The 20525-nt window shown below is 42.7% G+C and overlaps 1 protein-coding gene across 2 annotated transcripts in view; it reads right to left on the bottom strand.

Annotated features, from left to right (window-relative positions):
- DEPTOR (DEP domain containing MTOR interacting protein) overlaps window positions 1-20525 on the bottom strand; it is a 169638-nt gene that overhangs the window by 65411 nt on the left and 83702 nt on the right. For both annotated transcript variants that reach the window (XM_049632971.1, XM_049632970.1), the window contains exons 5-8: window positions 14072-14257; window positions 12029-12163; window positions 6189-6259; window positions 3856-3960 (exon numbers count right to left, since the gene is read on the bottom strand). In XM_049632971.1, coding sequence (XP_049488928.1) covers window positions 3856-3960; window positions 6189-6259; window positions 12029-12163; window positions 14072-14257 — 497 coding nt within the window. The remainder of the gene's footprint in view (window positions 1-3855; window positions 3961-6188; window positions 6260-12028; window positions 12164-14071; window positions 14258-20525) is intronic.

The raw sequence follows: 20525 nt of genomic DNA on the forward strand, positions 1-20525 counted from the left end.
TCTAATAACTGACCAAAACATCTAAAACTCAATTCCATTTACAACTGAGGTCAGAGTGGAACCCTCCCTGTTCTACATATTTTTAGATCCCCTGCCCTGCATCTCAGCAGTCCCACCCCGCAGCCTAGCCGCCTGATCCAGCCCCACCTGCCTCAGTCAGCAGTGCAGAGGGACAGGGTGAAGACACGTGGGGCCAGGGGGCTAGGTGGCCCAGGCACAAAGATCCTAGATTACTCTACTCCAGTCTAGAAAAGGGTGTGAAGGTAGACCTTATCACACCCCCAGAGGACACATGGTCTCTGAAATTCTTCCAGAAGTAAATTTTAATACAAGTGAGGGTCTCCTCTCATTATGGATTAAGGATTCTATTTAAATGGGGCAAGGAGCTCTCCTTTGGGACTGGGAAAGTCTAGAAATGTTCACAGGGGAAAATGGTCCTGAGTCTCTTCGGTCTGGGGATCTGTCCTGTCCACAGGCTGGTGGCCCACATCTTAAAACTTTCCAATCCCCGTAAAAAGGTGAAATAAGAGAGATACACGGTACACATGAGAAACTTAGCCACAAAATGATCTCTGTTTTGGCAAGTAAAGTAGTGACATTCTGCAGCCACAGTCACAAAGGCTCAGGCACAAGGCTTTGTCCACATCAGAAAGCAGGAGAAAACCAGGACGGTGACCTGAGGGGTGAGCCTGGCATTCCGCAGAGAGAACGGCATTGAAGACAAAGTGAGGCACTGGACACTTTGCTGGGGTGGCTCCTGTCAGTCACAGGCGCTACAAGAAGGATTCTGGCCAGAATTATGGATCATTTCTCCCAGCCCGACCAAGCAGGTCAGTCATTGCCCAGGTCAGCGGGCAAGCCCCTCCCGTGGGGTGGTTTCCCTGCTCCCACCCTCCCAGAGTGCTGCACGGCCACACACACACACACACCACCCTGCAGTTCTCCTGGACAGGTGCAAAGGGCAATAGCAATGTGACAGGTCCGTGGAAAGAAGCTTCTAGGACTGGATTATACAAATGGAGTTTTACATAAGTGGAGTTATTCCATGGCAAATCGATATGGTAAACTAGGAAACAATTTAGTGTTTTCTAGGAGAAAATAATGTACTAAGTAATTTAAATGAATATATTACACAGTTAAATTATAGGGAAGAGTGTGGTATTCTCTGTCACTTTCATTCAACCAGCAGTACAGTTCAAAAATCTATCTCTATACATTCAACCCCATACAAGACTTTGGCCAATAGGAGCTTCTCGGAACAGTCTTGACGCAGTAATCTTAACAATCCTAAGATTCCATTTGAGTGTTTCTGTTAAGTGATTAAATGTTATGGTAGACAATTTAAACACATTTTTCTTTTTTTGCTTGCTGGCCTTACCAGAATTTTCAACATGCTAATGTGCTTTGTGAATTTTCAAAGAGGGGGTAAAGTTTTTAACAGTAGTTAAAAACTGTTTTGATCACAGAAACGCAGGTCAGGGTGTTTTGCTGGACCAGAGAACTGTAAAATACAGCTTTAGGAAAGGCTGCTCTAAGAAATTCTGTACTTCTCGGGGCGCCTGGGTGGCTCAGTCAGTTGAGCGGCCAACTTCGGCTCAGGTCATGATCTCGCGGTCCGTGAGTTCGAGCCCCGCGTCGGGCTCTGTGCTGACAGCTCAGAGCCTGGAGCCTGTTTCAGATTCTGTGTCTCCCTCTCTCTGACCCTCCCCTGTTCATGCTCTGTCTCTCCCTGTCTCAAAAATAAATAAAACGATAAAAAAAAAAAAAAGAAATTCTGTACTTCTCTAAAACATGGAGACCACTGTACCCCTTGAGAAACTAAGAATATAAACCTTGTGAAATTGAAAAAATTATACCAGGTTACCCACCTATCAGAGTATATACATTAAGGAGTTAATTGACTGACTGACTGACAATACCTACAAGTTATTCATATTGATCAATAAAGATGGACTAAAATCAGGTACATGCCAAACAAAACAAGGTCTTCAGCTGCAGTATAAATCCACTGCTTTCCCGAAAGCAAACATGCTTTAAGTCAGAGACCCATGAGAGTGAGTGCATATGCTCAGCAGTAAAGCAGAGTCTGCCAAAAATAATTTATGCTAGGTGCTTTACTATGGAAATAAAGCATAAAACTCTTCCCCTGGCCAAGAGTTCCATTAGAAAATGATAAATTCAGCCTCGGCACAGATACAAATGCCCACCCTTTATGCTCCTGGCCAACTTTCCTGCTCTGAGTATCTTTGGTGCTGTGCCCACTGCAGACCAAGGAGGTAGGAAGGAAGGGCCTGCCACACAGACACACAGGGCCAACAAGGCTTCTGCAGCTGGTCCAGAGCACAGGACCTGGTGAGCCTCTGGCTCGCTGCATGAATGACGTGTTCAAATCAGGGGGCAGAGTGAACCCCTCATCACACAGCACTGATTACCCAGACTGGCTGTAATCTGTGCTCTGTGCACCCTTGAGCTGGTCTCTGCCGCCCCCCTTTCTCTGCCACTGGGTAATCCGGTGCCAGAGGGTAAGTGCTAGAAATCAGAGCTGTGCAGAGCCAAGTCATGCCTATTGCTTTACTGGTTTACTGCTCCAGGAAAAGGACTGATGGGAGAGGTGGAGGGTGTAGAAGACATGAGCAGAGGAATGATCTGTTGCTTTCTAGCCTTGTGCGTCCTCCCAAGGGCCCAGATAATTAAGACATTAAGCGTACTCTGTGAACTGTTTTACAGATGACACAACAAAAATGGGGTAGGTAAAGGTCTTTTGAAGCAGAAAACCAATGCTCTCAACATCCTCTCATAGCATATCATATTTTTGTATAAATAAAAATGACGTGACAGATGGTGACTACACTTATGCTGGTGAGCACTGAGTAATCTATAGGATTGTCAAATCACTACGTGTACACTTACTGTGTACATTTATATGTTAATTACGTTTCAATTAAAAAAGCTTAAGAAACCAACGCATAGATATAAATACATATATATTTATACATGTACGTATGTATACGTATGTATAAGTAGTCTGGAAGAATATAAATCAAAGTGTCAACAGAGGTACACATGTCAATTATACTCAGTAAAACTGCTTAATGTTAATAGTGGTTATCTCTTACTTACGAAAGATTACAAGCAATTATAATTTTTTTTTTTCTGCTGGTCTGTATTTTCTAAATCTTAACTCTATATGCATTATTTCAGCACCAAAAAATATCTAAAAGTTATTTTCAAAAATCTCTCACAATTCATTCAACTTTTCTGATGTTTGTGTCTTGCTTTGTGCATTATAAAGTGTTTCCACATATTTAATCCACAAAACAGCAGAAGGAAATACGATTATTGTTTCAGAGAGGAGGAAACAGGCTCTGAGATAGTTCCAGAACTCGTGCAAAGTCAAAGAGCTAGAAATTAGCAGAACCAAAATGGGAATCCAGATCTCCTCTTCCAAATTCTATCACCTCTGCCTTCTTTTTCTCACTATTTGCCATCTCATATGGTCTAAGCATGTTCCACTGGCTGTATAAATCCTCCAGGAATACACTTTGTATATAATCGAAGCAGTAGAGTTATTACATAAGACTTCAGCAAAAAGCAACTATTTTATGTTCAAACTCAGTATTGGTTAAGGGGAGAGATGTGAAAAACCAAGGAAGGGTTGGAGACCAATGATGTACCATCAGAGCAATAGGAAACCTTTTCCTCCTAGTTACTACATGACATACTCTTGGCTTCATTTCAACCCTCTCCAGAAAGGGAAAAGGAAACTGGTCCAAAATGAGACCAAAACACTCAGGGAGATCAACAGAGCAAGAAAACGAGGCTAGAGGTACTTAGACATTGCTGGATTGTTGGTACCTTCATTCCCGCCGCTGCCGCAGGGCCGCTGGGGTCCACGGCCTGAATGTGGCATGGCTTACTTCCTCGCACCACAAAGCCCCAACCAACGGCGTCACCAACAATCTGGAGAGGAAAACCACAATTAGCAATCTAGAAGACGGTCCCTGGCAATTTGCCTGTCCTTCCAAGAGAAAGAAAACCAGCCCAGGGCTAAGTATATGCGCCAGCATATCTCTTCTCCTCAACTCCATCTGTAGCTTGTCAGGAGAACAGAACACTTTGTTTCTATTGCAAATACAGGCATGTCTATGCAGAAAAGGTGGTCAGGGGACACCTGTTAGGCAGAAAGAAGCTTCCTCTGCGAGGCCACTACTCAGAAAATAACTGGCAGATTGCCTCCTTCTTAGGCTGCTATGCAATTTAATATCAGGCTCAAATGGAAAATTTAGAAGACTATGAAAATATGGTTAAAATTTCTCTCCAGACCCAATTTCTGTTCCAAGTTTATTCTTTTCCCCAGGGTCCAAAAGATACTTTCTTAATGTTCTTGCTACATCCTTCTAGTCCAAAGAAACAATTTATATTACTTAACAATGGGAAATAGGAAAAGTTTGGGCTTTCTTGAAATACAACCTCTACCAAGAAAAGAAAGTGAGTAAAGTACATAAAGTCCACAATTTACAAGTAGGTACTAGTCCAAAAGCTGTTTGAAACTGGAGGGTGCCTTTCCCTAGAGAATCATTAGAATTGGCAGTTACATTCCCTGTGCAGCTCTCAGACGTGTCTTTAATATACACCCCAACTGAAATACAGATGACACACGTTGACAATCACTAGCAATGCTGGCATTTAAATTTAAGACCCTCCTCCCCCCCCAAAATACTTAAAACTATAATCAACTGTTTCTCAATTGCTGGAGACTGAGGGCAAGGCAGGGAAGAAATTGCAATTTTTATTTTTTTTTAATTTTTTTTCAACGTTTTTTTTTTATTTTTGGGACAGAGAGAGACAGAGCATGAACGGGGGAGGGGCAGAGAGAGAGGGAGACACAGAATCGGAAACAGGCTCGAGGCTCCGAGCCATCAGCCCAGAGCCTGACGCGGGGCTCGAACTCACGGACCGCGACATCGTGACCTGGCTGAAGTCGGACGCTTAACCGACTGCGCCACCCAGGCGCCCCGAAATTGCAATTTTTAAAAAATGTTTATTTATTTTGAGAGAGAGACAGACATGGGGAGAGCACGAGTGGGGGAGGGACAGAGAGAGAAGGAGACAGAGAATCCCAAGCAGGCTCCCGATGAGGGGCTCGATCTCACGAACTGTGAGATCATGACCTGAGCCGAAATCAAGAGTTGGCTGTTTAACCAACTGAGCCACGCAGGCACCCCAGCAAATGCAATTTTTGTAAACAATCTCAAAAAGATGTTTAGGCCTTTCACCGGCTTGAGGGTTTACTGCTATTAGTTCATTATACTTAATTTCACTTCCAAAGGTATAGTTTATCTTTTTCCCTGATACAGACATATTTCTGGTGCTTTCTTCATACTCGCTGGCTATGACTGGGCCCATCCTATCTAAACTCCTCAGTGTCCACGACGAATGTTTGCAGCCCGAATGGGTGTGGGAAGGTTTTTTTTTTTTTTGGTCCCTGGGGAAATAAAACAAAAGTTAGAAAGCTGGAGGAAAAGGAGAAGTGTTTTAAAGAGGATGTTGATGTGGTTTCGGGGAGAGACTGAGAAAAAGAGGCTGAGGAAGGAGAGAGGGCAAGATGCTGTCAAGCAGAGCACGCCGATTCCATTTGAAGGAAGCCACTGGGGCAGGTAGTTGTAGAAAGAAGGCTGGAGAACCTCCGAGAAGCAGCAGGTAGCCAAGAGGAGCTCACAGGTACACAGTGCTCCAAAATCCTATGCTTGTATATATAACTCAAGACATGCTTAGCATCGTCAGAAGCAACATTCCTTATGGCAGAACAAACTGTCTCATGGTTTTCTTTTTTCCCCTAAAGACTCCTCTAATATCTTAAATGATTGTTAGGACTGCAACACAGAAGGGATTATTGGCATGATTTGCACCACCATTCGCCTTAAAGTCTGTAATTATATTAGACTAAGTAATGGAAATTTTTTCTTTAGGCCTCATCAAAAGGAGTTTAAAATGCTGTATGAATCATAACTCATGTCAGGCCCTAATGCATTTTAGTGCCTAAGGGTCAAGAAAATCCATTGTTATAATTATGCCCCAAAACAAAAGGAAAATTAGAAGGTTTTCAATTCTGTCCCTCAGCTATACATTCAGACACTGACATGCTGACATGGCACGAGCAGGAGAAAAAACCCAGATGATGAGCCTACCGTGAATGTCTTCCTTGCATATGGAGCCCCGGGAGTCAGGAGTTCCTCTGAAGTTACGGGTCTCTTCAACACTGTAAGACAGACACAAGGTCAAGGTGCAAGCCCTTCTGGTCCCTTGATCATTCATTCAGCAGATATTTACTGATTGCCTCATCTATGACTATCACTGAGCACATGTGGCAAAGATCCCTGCCTCACAGTTTATACTCTGGCCGAATACAGACAAAATATTAGCAAACGTGAAAAACCCTAAGCCTAACTTACAGAAAGAACCACAGAAAGAAGAAACAGCACAGGGTGAAGGGAAGCCAGGTGCCAACGGTGGGGATAAGGAGTGGGATGCTATTTTTCTATAAAGAAAAGTTCTCAGGGCCCTGAGTGGCTCAGTTGGTTGAGCGACCGACTTCGACTCAGGTCATGATCTCATGGCTCATGAATTCGAACCTCGCATAGTGCTCTCAGTACAGAGCCCACTTTGGATCCTCTGTCCCCCTTCCTCTGCCCCTCCCCCACTTGCAAATGCTCTTTCTCTCTCAAAAATAAATAAATTAAAAGAAAAGAAAAGAAAAAAGAAAAGGTTTTCTAGTTCTCACATTTCTTTCTTTGGAATCCTGATACGTATTCAACAGGTCAAAGTTAAGAGAAAAATCTGCCTCTAGCAGTCTGATAGCCACGTTTCAAGAGCTAACCCCACACAACATACTGCACACAACCACTCACCCAAGCTTCACTTATTTTCTGATCAATATCCAGGCTGCGTGTACACATTCACTGCCTTTTTCCCTCAGTAGTAATATTAGAGAAATGTTCCGCATATGCAGCATGTGCTAGGCACTATGCCAGAGACTTCAAATATATTATCTCATTTAATCATCACGAGTACTGTTTAGTTAGGCTCTTCATTATCCCTATTTTATTAGGCTCTTCATTGTCCCTATTTTATTCGTGGGAAAACATGAGTTTAGAAAAGTTAAATAGCTTCGGGATGCCTGGGTGGCTCAGTGGGTTAAGCATCTGACTCTTGATTTTGCCTCGGGTCATGACTGCACAGTTAAAAGAGATCTGGCCCTGCATTGGGCTCCATGCTGACAGCACAGAGCCTGCTTGGGATCCTGTCTCTGTCTCTGTCTCTCTCTGCCCTTCCCCTCCTGTGCACTCTCTCTTTCAAAAATAAACTTTAAAAAATGTTTAAAAGAAAGAAAAGTTAAATAGCTTGGTTCAAGGTCTCAACCTAATTAGCAGAATCAGGATTCCAACTCAGGCATTAGATGCCAGCACCCATCAGCCACAGTACAATATGGTTCCTCCCATGCTCTGCCCTCTCTGTAAGCAGAAGAAAGGACTCAAAATCTCTGGAAGGTAGTAATGTGTTGTCCTCCTCAGACATCTATTCTTATCAGCTGACTGCTATTGCCCACCAAGGCAGCAAAGACAGCAGCCAATTCTGGACTTGCTGGCTGCCTAAAAACCTGCCAATATGGTGGTCCCTTCTTACCTACGGGGATATGTTCCAAGATCCCCAGTGGGTGCCTGAAACCATGGACAGTACTTAACCCTACATATACTACTTTTTTTTTTTTTTAATTTTTTTTTCAACGTTTTTTATTTATTTTTGGGACAGAGAGAGACAGAGCATGAACGGGGGAGGGGCAGAGAGAGAGGGAGACACAGAATCGGAAACAGGCTCGAGGCTCCGAGCCATCAACCCAGAGCCCGACGCGGGGCTCGAACTCACAGACCGCGAGATCGTGACCTGGCTGAAGTCGGACGCTTAACCGACTGCGCCACCCAGGCGCCCCACTACTTTTTTTCCTATACATACATACCTATGATAAAGCTTAATTTATAAATTAGTCGCAGTAAGAGATCAGTACCAATAACTAGCAATAAAATAGAACAATTATAATAATACACGGTCATAAAAGTCATGTGAAGTAGTCTGTCTCTCAAAATATTGTATTGTCCTGTACTCACCCTTCCTGTGATGATATGAGATCATAAAATGCCTATGTGATGAGACAAAGTAAGGTAAGTGACAGAGCCTGAGGCCACTATTGACCTTCTGACACTATATTAGAAGGAGGATCATCCGCTTCTGGGTTGCGGTTGACTTGGGTGACTGACCCCACGGAAAGGGAAAAGAGGGACCATGTAATGAACTTCTCCATCCATCCTGTGCTCACTAAGCACTGGAGAGGGGACTGCTTCGGTGGTCTAGAAAAGCCAGCGAATGGGGAGCCGGGGACCATCCTAATCCAGTTATTCAGAAATCATGAACTTGGGTATCACAAAGAAACTGGAGGGGCCATGGCCAGGCCCCTAACCCAGCGAAGTGTGAGCCTCCAATTCCCTTTGCCGGCAGCACTCAGAGGTCAGATGTCAGTCCTAGAACACGTGTGCAGCAGAAAAAGAAAAGGCAGCATGGGGTGAGACCCAGATGAGCCATCAGGTAGTCTGGCCCTAGCGAACACCCTCTCAGTTAAAGGCAATGACATGCTTCTTGTTGAGATGACAGGTGGCCAGAATGCTTACTTTTGCTTTCAGGTAGCTCATAAAAGAGAAAATGAATTTATGTTCCCCTCCAAAAAGAGGGAGTAGGTCAAAACCAAGAAAAGAACCTCTTAGATGAACAGGATGTAAGAGAAGAGGTCCCTGGTTGAGGACTGAGACCTTTCAATTCCCTGTCACACAATTCTCTCCCTACCCAAGATAATCCTGTCTGGGTGAATGAATTCGGGTATAGAAATCACACGTACTGTAATATCTGACAGTAGTGACCACCTACCTTAATACACATTCTCTTTCTTGTTACTGAGATATAACTGACATATAAAATTATATTAGTTTCAGGTTCTAACATAATTATTCAATATATATGTTTTGTGCAGTGATCACCACAATAAGTCTAGTTAACACCCCTCACCTCACATAGCTACAACATTCTCTTCTTGTGATGAGAACTTTTAAGATTTATTTTCTTAGCAACTTTCAAATACACAATACAGTACGATTATCTATAGTGACCATGCTGTATATTACACCCCCAGGACTTATTTATTTTATTTTTAAAGCTTTATTTATTTATTTTGAGAGAGAGAGAGAGAGAGAGAGAGAGAGAGCAAGAAGAGAAGAGGGGCAGACAGAGAGAATCCCACAGAGAGAATGTGATGCGGGTCTCGAACTCACAAACCGCCAGATCATATGTGAGTCAAGACCAAGAGTCTGAGGCTTAACCGACTGAGCCACCCAGGCACCCCAGGACTTGTTTATTTTATAACTGGAAGTTTGTACCATTTGACCGCCTTCACCCATTCCTCTGGCAACAATCAATCTGTTCTCTATGTAAGTTTGTTTTTTTTCTTTTTAGATTCCACATATTAGTGAGACCACATATTTGTCTGTTTCACTCATTTCACATAGCATAATGCCCTCAAATTCCATCCATGGTGTTGCGAACAGCAGGATTTCCTTCTTATGGCTGAGTAATATTCCATTGTGTATAAATACACCTCATTTTCTTTATGCATTCATCGATCAATGGACCCTTAGTTTGTTTCCATGGCTTGGCTATTGTAAATAATGCTGCAAGGAACATGGGGTGCAGATGACATTTTGAGTAACTTCCTTTCCTTTGGATAAGTACCCAGAAATGGAATGGCTAGATCATATGGTAGTTCTATTTTTAATTTTTTGAGGAGCCCCATACTGTTTCCCATGGTGGCTGCATCAGTTTGCATTCCCAGCAACAGTGCGTGAGAGTCCCTCTTCCTCCACACCCTTGCCAGCACTTGTTATCTTTTGTCTTTTTGATAATAGCCGTTCTAACAGGTGTGAGATGATATTTTATCGTGGTTTTGAATCACACTGTACTGTAATGTTTGATCACTATACCAATAAAATAAAATAAATGATAAATAAAAGTATTTATTTTAATACACTTTCTCCTTCTTCTGTTGAAAAAAGATAGAAACCCTGAAGCCCAGGGAATTATCTTTTAGCTTTCTCTTTCTGAATCCTGGGGAAGTTATTTACTCATCACAAGGACACAAATTATGGTAATATCTCTAGTACTTTTTTTTTTTTTTTTTTTGGTCTGGTTTAGGGCTTTTATACATAGTTCTAAAAAATACATCCAGATATAAATATAATGATTAATTTTAAATGCCTTACTGTGAAGGTCTGTTTATCTGCTTGAGAAAAATAATCACACATAAGCTCACTGTACCTTGGGAACCCTCTTAAGAGGGAGAAGCTTGTCAGAATATAGGTAAGAGGTAGGACTTACAAACCACAATTAAAACAATAGAGACAACCATAGCAGAGTCCCAAAAAAGGCAACCTGACCTTTCTTTGCTGCCTGCTTATCAGTAAACGTTTCCCTTTGTGACAAGGCATAAGGAGAAAAAGGAAACAATACAAACCCACCTCAGGGAATGCAGATGTGTAGTTCATTTAAGTAATTAACACTTTGTTCTCATTCTACTATTGTATGCAGTGGTAAGCCTGCAAAATGGCTTTAGCATAGCTGACCCCTTCCGGAAACTGAATTCTTTTGCTTCTAACTTTAGATACACCTATCAGATTTCGATCAGGGCTTCAAAAAGCCTAGTTCTAAGAATATAGCCCTCCTTTCTCATTCTGCCTTATCACCGGTGTTTCATTAATTGAAAACCTGGTAGCATATGGGTGCTCAATGATTTCCAGCCAGAGTCCGTGTGGAAGCAAGTTTCTTCACTCATTTGCTGCAGGTTACAACTCTATTCTTTAGCTAATCCTCCAGAAGGTAGCAAAACAAAATGTTAGATTAAGTAAAATACCACTTGCCTAACAGAGTTTTCTCTTAAAACCCTTTGAACAACATCTATTTGTCCTTATTCTAACACATGCTCCCCGGCCCCAAAGAGAGGATACGTTCACTGAGGGAACTGGTCATGACCTTCCATCTTTGTACCCCCAAATCTGGCGATGAGGGAACAAGAGCAAAAGGAATGAATTCCCTTCCCTGAAGGTGATATACTGAACTGAGGGTGAACAGGGCACTAAACAAATGGAGTCGGGGGGGTTTTCAAGGCAGTGATTATTACCATCAGAGACCACGCAATCTAATCCTAGGAAAGAGGTGGGTAACGGACTTTGAGAAGGTGGTAGTATCTGTGAGTTACAGGTTCCTGTGGGCTGAAGAACTGATTGGGTCAAGGAGGAATTGTTTCTAAGCACAAGCTCATTGACAATCTTTGTCCCTAGATTTTTTTTTTTCTGGAATGTAAAGGCCATGCAGTTTGATCAGTAGGTTTTGAAACTGCAAGGCACCAAGAGTCATTTCCGGGGATAGTTGGGTTTTGCACAGATCTGTGCTTCTTCCTTGGGGGTGCTAAGGCCCCAAAGACCTCTGCATCTGTTCAAACTCTCTTCAGGACCGAGGGGCATCTCCCAGCTGATACCTTCAACTGTCTTTGGAACGACCTCTGAAGAGAGCTGCCTCGCCCACGGTCAGGCCCTCCTCCCAGGGCAGCCAACATCAACTGACTGGTTAACCTGAGGGTTTAACAGAGTTGAGTCCCAATTTGGGACAATTGTGAAGGGCCATCCCACCTCCAGAGCTCCCCTTGGGGTCAGTGCAGCCTTCCCTGACGCTACACTGCAGCCCGATTCTCCCTGTGCCCAAATCTGCGTGCTTCCCTTCCTCTCGACAGGCCTTGGCTCCGTGAGCATGCTGTCACAAGATTCCCACACACTAGCCTCCCCCGTCTGAGAATCTGCTTCCCGGGGAACGCAGCCCGCACATGTCCCAAGTGCCCCAAAGTCCCAGCCAGAAACAGGGCTGCCTTTCGGCCACTCACCGGACTTGGGGTTGCAGAGCACAGGGGGGCTGCTGCTGAGGGTGGGGCTGCTGCTAAAGTAGCCACTGCTGCCACAGCTGCTCATGCTGCTTCTCCGCACCGCAGACACGATCTTGATCTCCTTGCTGGGGCTGACTGTGCGGGCCAGAAACACATAGTCAGGAGGGCGGCGGCCATGAGACACACAGGCTTTCAGCCATGAGACACAGCAGGCGCGTCACACGTGCCAGAAAAAGGCACCCTGGCCTTGGAGTCAGAGGAGCAAGAATCCGACTTGCAGCCTTCCACTCGCTAATAGCATCACATGGGGCCACTCGCCTCAGTTCTCTGAGCCTCAATTTCCCCAGCTGTGAAGTGGGTATAATGCAACAGGATCGGTACAAGGAGTGGGTTATATAATGTACGTGAAAGTACGCAGCCATATAAAACGTTATTTCAAGAACGACCGAGCCCATGCTAGGCAGTCCCTGGAAGGGGGTAAATTAACTGCCGGCTATACACTTAATGGATTAACAGTAATAATAAATGCCTCCCGATCTAATAGCAAGTCATGAATCACCCAGAGCCGTGGAAGAAGGAGATTAACACACATTAACACATATTTCGGCTTTGGAAGTGTATGTGAGGCAGCAGTTTTGTGATCTGATCTGGTCCTCTTTGCCACAGAGCTGGTGGCTTTCAACAGGGAGAGGAGAAGGTGTGTGTTCAAACGAAAGAAGCCGTAGGTAGAGAGCATCCCGCTTAGTGCCTGGAACGTGGAAAGCACAAAATAACGACTGGCTTTTATGGTGACCACGGCCACTATATCCTCTTTCTCATCAGTGTCACTTTTCGGGTCTATTGGGTCCACAAGAAACCGGCAAACCTTAGCACTAGTAAGAACGTGAACAGTTACTCGGCATTTGCGGGAGACTGCAACCTGCGACCCTGAGGAACACATGATGTGTGTGGTGCACACACCTGACCCTCTAGTGCTTACTCTCTCCTCTTGCTTCATTCTTTCTTCCACCCTGGCTGTGTCCGAGGAGCTCCAGGGCAAGGGAGATTGGGGAGGAGAGAGCAGAAATAGAGAGAGAGAGTTAAGACAGAACCGGTGTGAGATCCAGCTCTGTCCACCACTTTGTAATGGTGTGACCTTGGGTAAGCCCCTCCATTGTTCCAAGCCTCAGTTTCTCCACCCATAAAATGGGGATAAGAAAAGTCCTTCCTCTTTCGGATATTGTGAGAATTAATAAAATTCAGGCACATAAGCCTAGCTCAGTGCCAGGGGCACAGAAAGGACTCGATATAGCTACAAGCACTCTTGCACCTCCCACAAATAACCACATTTTCAAGACACACATTTTCATTGTGCCCCGAGTTTCAGGTGAAGCCCAGAATTTCCAAACCTTAGGCCAACCAGTTCCTTGAGTCAATGCCAAGTTTTCAGAGGAGTTGAAGATATCCCTTTAAGTACCCCTCTTCTTCAAATGACACATCAAGTTAACCTTTTCCGGACGAGTGGGGTTATCTTTGTGAACATCTGTCAGCATCATTTCTGTCAAGGTTCATTGTAAATATGGGACTGTTTGACCTTCCATGTAACGTCCGAGCTCCTCTGTTTGCTTTTCACAATTTTTCTTTGTTCTGGGTCACCCCTTCATGACAGGTTGACAATCAGTTGCCTTTGACTTGTCTATGCCCTCAGAAGTCTTTATTTACCATTAAAGCACACAGTTTTTCAGTGCTGTGATTTAGAAAACTGGATAATTAATGACATATAAGAACCGTTTATCAATGAAAAGCAAGTAAGGCAAAATGAGAGGTTAAGAGGTCTTGTATAATGTAAATACTTATTTTATAAAACGATCTTCATGACATCTAAGTTGACAGCCCAGGAACAATTTGGTAATGCTGGGTTTCCCCACCCTCCACCCCATACTTCTTGGTTATGAATAAATAAAAAACGTGCTGGAGAAACTAATTTCACAATGCTGAGTTATTACCCTAACATTTCTCAAAAGACAAATGCACGTGATCAGTTACATGGTGAAACTGACATACCGGACATAAAACTGGTAGATTTCCGATTGTCGTGGCTCTGCTTCCTCAGGCAGAAGGGACTGTCGTGAGTTTCCTGGGAAGAGGGGGACTTCTCATTGAGCAGCTCCATCAGTCTACGCCTCCGCCGGAAGTTCATTCTGAACTGGTAGAGAAGGTTGCTGTCCACAAATGGGTGCTTGTTGGACACTGAGGAGAAAGAACAGATGAGCATGACTGGCATCCTGGCCACTGAGCACTGCAGCCAGAAGATTCCATCCAATGGGGACAAAAGTCTTTTAAGAAAGAGTTTAATTCTACAGATGCTGCCATGACCTTGTAATCTACACATGGTCCCAAATTCTTTCTGTGCCGTGCACTTTAGAAATTTACTACTCAATTCCTCCAGGGGAGCTCTGCCTGATCTCAACCCTGATCTAAGTCAGACTCTTCCTGGTGTTGCCCCAGCCCCTACTGAACCTCCCTCCATCTGAGCACTTACCACACTGCACCTGCATTATCCATTCACTTCTCTGCCTTTCCCACTCAACTCTAGGCTCTCTGGGGCAGTGATCATGGCTTCATTTAGCCCTGTGTCCCCAGTACGCAGCAAAGTGCTAGTCCCATAGCAACACATCCAATTATTTCTTAACTTTTTTATTTGGAAATAATTAAAGACTCAGAGAGTTGCAAAAATAATAGAGACTCCATACCGTTTGTTTGCTTGTTTGTTTTGGTGGTGGGGAGAGCACATCTTTTTCTCCCAACTAAGTCACTCTGCTTAAGGGCCCAGACCGTTAATCATTCCGGCATCTTGAAATCCTAGACTACCATGTGTTTGGCTCAGAGTAGGTACTCCATAAAAGGCTGGAAGTGAATAGTCTGTGATAGGTAGATAAGCAGCATATCCAGAACACAACCTAACTTTAAACTGTTTAGCGGCTAGTCTATACCACTTCCCCCCTAAACCAATCTGTGGGCTCGTGGTATGACCGTGCTGGGTCAGCAAATGCAAGCTTGGGGTGTAGCTGTATTTATTGTGCACACTTGCTATGAGTAATTCTTCTGGTTACATGGATATCAGAGTCTCAAAAAGGTGGGTCCCTATTAAGAGAGTCCACGGCCAACCTTTAACTTAATGATTCATATGGGTGTTTCACACTCTTCAAATGGTGATAAACTCGTCACTTTGGTTAAGTGAATGATGTTGGCCCCAAAGACAAATATACTTAATTCAGGGGTAGTTCTGCATGTTCTTAATAAATAATGCATCCTTGGATTTGGGAGATGCTGAATGCATCCTGAACCAAGAGATAAGCCAATTACACTTTGATATGATATCTACACAAAGTGGTTCTTTTTTGGATAGTCAAATTTTTATAGAAATTTACTACATCACTACATTCGATAATACTATAATAAAATTTTGTAGGTAAGTTATTTGTTTCTGGCAGACTTTTCTGAGTTTATTAAGATTCTTTGAATCCTCAAGTTGACCTTGGCAACAGTATCTTAAATTACAACCTGAAAATACACGGTTCTATATACATTTATTAACATCTACTGTTTTCTCTTTGGACTGTGAATTATATGAAACATTAGCCCTGCTAATAAATAAATCCAGAAAAAAATTCTGAATCCAAACAAATTCCATAATGGCTAAAAGTACCTTAGAAAGTATTTTTTTAGTGTTTATTTATTTTTGAGAGAGATAGAGCATGAGTGGGGGAGGGGCAGAGAGAGAGGGAGACACAGGATCCAAAGCAGGCTCTAGGATCTGAGCTGTTAGCATACAGCCTGACGTGGGACTCAAACCCATGGACCGTGAGTTCACCTCCTGAGCTGAAGTCAGATGCTTAACGGACTGAGCCACCCTGGTGCCCCTAAAAAGTGTTTTTAATTGAAGCGGAAATATGACTATCAATTTAATCTCCTCAGGCTTTAAATACTGACCAAGGGTTAAAGTCATACCCATTCTCCATTCTCCACCTCCCCAGCTCTCCACTACCTATGGCTCAGAGGATAAACTGAGCACCTAAGATAAGATAAAAGGGTTAAATTTAAATAGTCCTTATTCATCACATTCTCTCTCCAATAGTGTAAATGACCTTAACCGTGACCAAATCAGGGAAAAGAAAAATTGGATTGATAGTAGACCATACCTGTTTAACATAATGCAAGCAGATTGTAAGAACTCAAACAATTATACATTTATTATTTCACAACCACTGTTGTTTTCACAGTTACCAGCATGTACTGATGATATATTGCCATTTGGCTTCTGGGAATTCAATTTTATGACGCACCATATTTAACAGCCCACTGCAAGTTTCAAGGACTTATTTGGATTTTAGTGTGTGAGGAGCAGCCACACTGTGAACTGAGTATCTCCATGTGTTCATCCCCCAGCTGTGTGGCTGGCATAGCTGGAGTCCAATTCTCCTCTCAGAATAGAAAAATGACAATTGCATGTGTCACTCGCATTGTTTTCAATGAATTATGCTGCTTCTAAAAGGGTTCTTTTTCTCTCTCTCTTATTAAAAGTTTAATGACATGAACACTGAATACCGCGCACTTGTTTTGTTTGTGAGTGTAGCCTTAGGTATAAAACAGATAATCATAGTTACAAAAGCTTAAAGAGCACAGGTAGAAGCCATACTATAGCATCAACCAGTCACACAAGGCATCATTCATGTATCCGACAATGTGAGCACCTGCTAAGTGGCGCACACTATCCCAGCCATCTATCTTAGCATGGTGACTGCAATGTGACACCTGTTCTGTTCATCCTTTCAAGCCCATACCCTGTGTTTCATATAATAACAAAACAAGTAAGCTGGGACTTTACTCAACATTTTCTTACGCTGAATAACTTCTCGAAATGAGTAGCATGCAATAAAAAGCAATTGTTCTAGAATCCGATGACGTCAGTTTTGATCCCAGTTCACCAACTTGACTGGAGGAGTGATTTGGGCAGTTTATTAAACATTTTAAGTTTGCACAGCTTTGCTGTGAAGAAGAAATGGAATAACTGGTGTGAGAGATTCGGAATGTCATCTGGAATCTACTGAAATCTAGTGGTTTAAGTCTTCTCATTCTGAGACTCATAAAGATTGACTGCAGCCTTTGGTCATTTAAGTTTCTGCACAGAACCTATTTCTTCTGCCTTTTCTGCCCTTCTTTCAAAGAACACTTCACCCATCTCCCACACACAGGTCTGTCACCTTTTCACTCATGAAAAATACGGAATCTTAACCAGATATCCAGATCTAGATTGGCAACTATCCCAATGGGAGATGTTTAAATCTCAGAAGAGACAAAAACAAGAAGTAGGGAGTGAGTTAAGACACAGGACGTTTTAGGAAGTAACTAGATGAAGAAAGCCATTTTTATAGCCATAAATTACATATGTAGAGTCTCAAGAAATACACAATGGCTAAATGACATATAGTTTGTATTCCGGAAAGAAAAAGGAATTGGTTCTCTCCACACTTTAACATGACATTCTCTATATTAAATACAAAACCATTTGCTACATAGGAGTCTTGCTTTTTGCTAAACACAGAAGAAATTACCTAAACTATGGGGGAAAAAATTAAAGGGAAGGAAAGACAAATCAATTGGCAGACTGTGACTGGTGTCTCTAAATCTGGACACTGTTCCAGTCCTTCACTTCTCAGATCTCAACACTATACGGGACTTTTATTTAGAGTAAATGTGGTGTCACGAACAATTCAATAAACTTCATTCTTTGCTCCTTGAGAATATGAAGCTGTAAACAGGAATAAGTACGAAGAGAGAATATTCAAAGTGAACATTCAAGATCTAGTATTATTATGGGAAAAGATAGGATTCAGTAGGCAGAGAGGGAAAGGTTAGGACCTGAGGTCCCTGGGTGGGGAAAAACACCTATTTTGGAACAATGCTGGGAGTGTCTGACCACAGCAAACCCCCTCAGGGGTAAGGTTCATCTTAAGAATGCAACAGACACCACTTCTCCCCCTCAGGTTCCTCTCAGGAATTTGAAAAAAAGACCTAACTAAAAATAACTAGTAGACCATTAAAGTATGACCTACAAGGAAGGTATGGCCATAGACCACCCCTCATATAATGGAATCGAGCCCATCAGGAATGGACAACTCAGCACCCAGAGCTATCAAGCCAATAAGGGTAGGACCTGTGAAGAAACAAGGGGGAAGGGTTGGGGTGCTGACCAGAACCTTGGAAAACAAAGACCCTTGCCTATTGCCACGAGCATTCACTTTCAGAGGCTCCCCCCTCAGTAAAGAGAGCTTTCATACCCTGATCTTATACTCTAATAAACTTTTGCCTACTGCTCATTATATTTTGCATCCACCTCTTTATTCTTCAAAGCAGCGAGACCACGAATCCTGGGTATTGAGGTAAAAAAAAAAAATCCTGCAATATTCTGGTTGTGCTCTTATAATTACAGTTGTAATTAAAAAGTGATAATTATTGACTCATTCAATTTATATTCCTGGGACTTATGAAGACTTCCCTTTTATACTGGTGGCATTCCCAAGGGACTTGACTTGGCTTGGTATCAAAATAGATATAAAACAGGAGAAAAAGCAGCCACAGCCAGAAAGCTAAAGCCATTAAATACAAGAGGGTCTAATTGCTTATGAAAGCGGGGGTTCTAGAAGCACTAAGCTCACAATGTTGTTGATATTTGGTAAGAGAAAATAGATCCTGATTCGCAGTGTGCTTTACTTTTCAGAAAGCATGAGGGAAATGGCATGTAATCTACCAAAATAACAAAGTGATATAGTTGACTTTTTGTGGATAATGTGGCTACGTTTTTCTATTATAAGTTATTAGGATGACTTTAACAAACACAAAGAGATTTTTTAAAGTGACTATCGGGACACCTGGGTGGCTCAGTTGGGTAAATGTCCAATTCTTGATTTTTGGCTCAAGTCATGATCTCTCGGTTCATGACTTGGAGCCCCGTATCAGGCTCTGCACTCTCAGCGTGGGGCTGCTGGGGATTCTCTCTCTCTCTCTCTCTCTCTCTCTCTCTCTGTGCTTCCTCCACTCATTCTCTCTTTCTCACTCTTTCTGAAAATAAACTTTTTTTAAAAAAGTGATTATCTACAAGAGGGGAAATTGGCTTCTACTCTACTGACACATATAATCTAAGGATGAATATAAACATTTATCACCTTGAAACCTACAAACTCAGCTGAATATAGAAGACATTTTAAGCTACTTATCTAGTTGAAGGGAGGAAGGTCACATACTTTCATCTATCCTTGAAACGTCTGCTGGCAAATGACCTAACACAACAGGCATCATGAAGTAAGTGAACTGAATCCGGCAGTGTGATAAGGGGAGCTGGACGGGAGTGAGGGGAGAGTATGCACAGACACCAACTGCTCCCCGGATGCACTTCATCAAATCTTTTTATAGGATGGTCTCGGGGCACCTGGGTAGCTCAGTTGGTTAAGCATCTGACTCTTGATTCCAGCTCAGGTCATGATCTCGTGGTTCGTGGGTTCAAGTCCCGTGTCGGGCTCTGCAGTAACACTGTGGAGTTAGTGCAGAGCTGTTAGTGCAGAGCCTGCTTGGGATATTCTCTCTCTCTCTCTCTCTCTCTCTCTGCTCTTGCTAATACACAGTCCTTCAGAGTCCAAGCATCTCAGGTCACTTAGTATATTGCAGATTTTACAGACTGTCAAGACTAAAACAAAAAAATACTAATATAATGCTTTTTATTAATGTGTTTGGTGGAAAACCAGAACTGAGAATGAACTACAACAGAAGGTGAAAGCTATTTTTTTTTATCTGAGATATACTGAAGGCTGTAGCCACCCATCTCAAACCATCCTAAAGGGGATGCAGGAGTTGAAAGAGCCCTGCTTCCCAAAGGAGCAAAAGTCCTTGATTCAAGAACATTGAGCAATTGTATTTAAGTGCCTATGCCATGTAAGGACAGTGCTAGGTGCCTGGAATATAAAACTCTTCAAAAGGCAATAACAACAGTGAGTCAGAGAACTAAAATAATTACTTCCTAAGCACTGACAACAGTAATAAGAGGATATGAAAACAGGAAATTGGTTTTAGAGTATGAAGTCCTATTAGCTGACAATACTAAAACAAAACACAGTCACAAAGCCAGAACCCAATTACACCAATTTAATTGATTGAAAGGAGGTGAGGAACAAGGATCAAAGTGAGTCTAGTAAAGATGGCAGAAAAGAATAAAATCAAAACACGGCATTGTGATTGTGTAGGTTTCTGCAGCCTCCGTGTCTGACAGCCAGAAATGTAAAGGTAATAAACAGATGGCAGGTCAAAGTATGTTTTATTCTTCACTATGCATCATTAAATAATAGCTGGGTGCCTTCCAAGGACTAGAACCTTTGTTAGTGATAAAACTCAGAACAAAGTGTATGTTTTTCAGAGACTAAATCATACCAAGAGCACAGAGAGGTCTAAAACCAAATTTATGTTG

Source organism: Panthera uncia, chromosome F2, assembly GCF_023721935.1.
Source record: "Panthera uncia isolate 11264 chromosome F2, Puncia_PCG_1.0, whole genome shotgun sequence".
In the NCBI taxonomy this organism is placed as follows: Eukaryota; Metazoa; Chordata; class Mammalia; order Carnivora; family Felidae; genus Panthera; species Panthera uncia.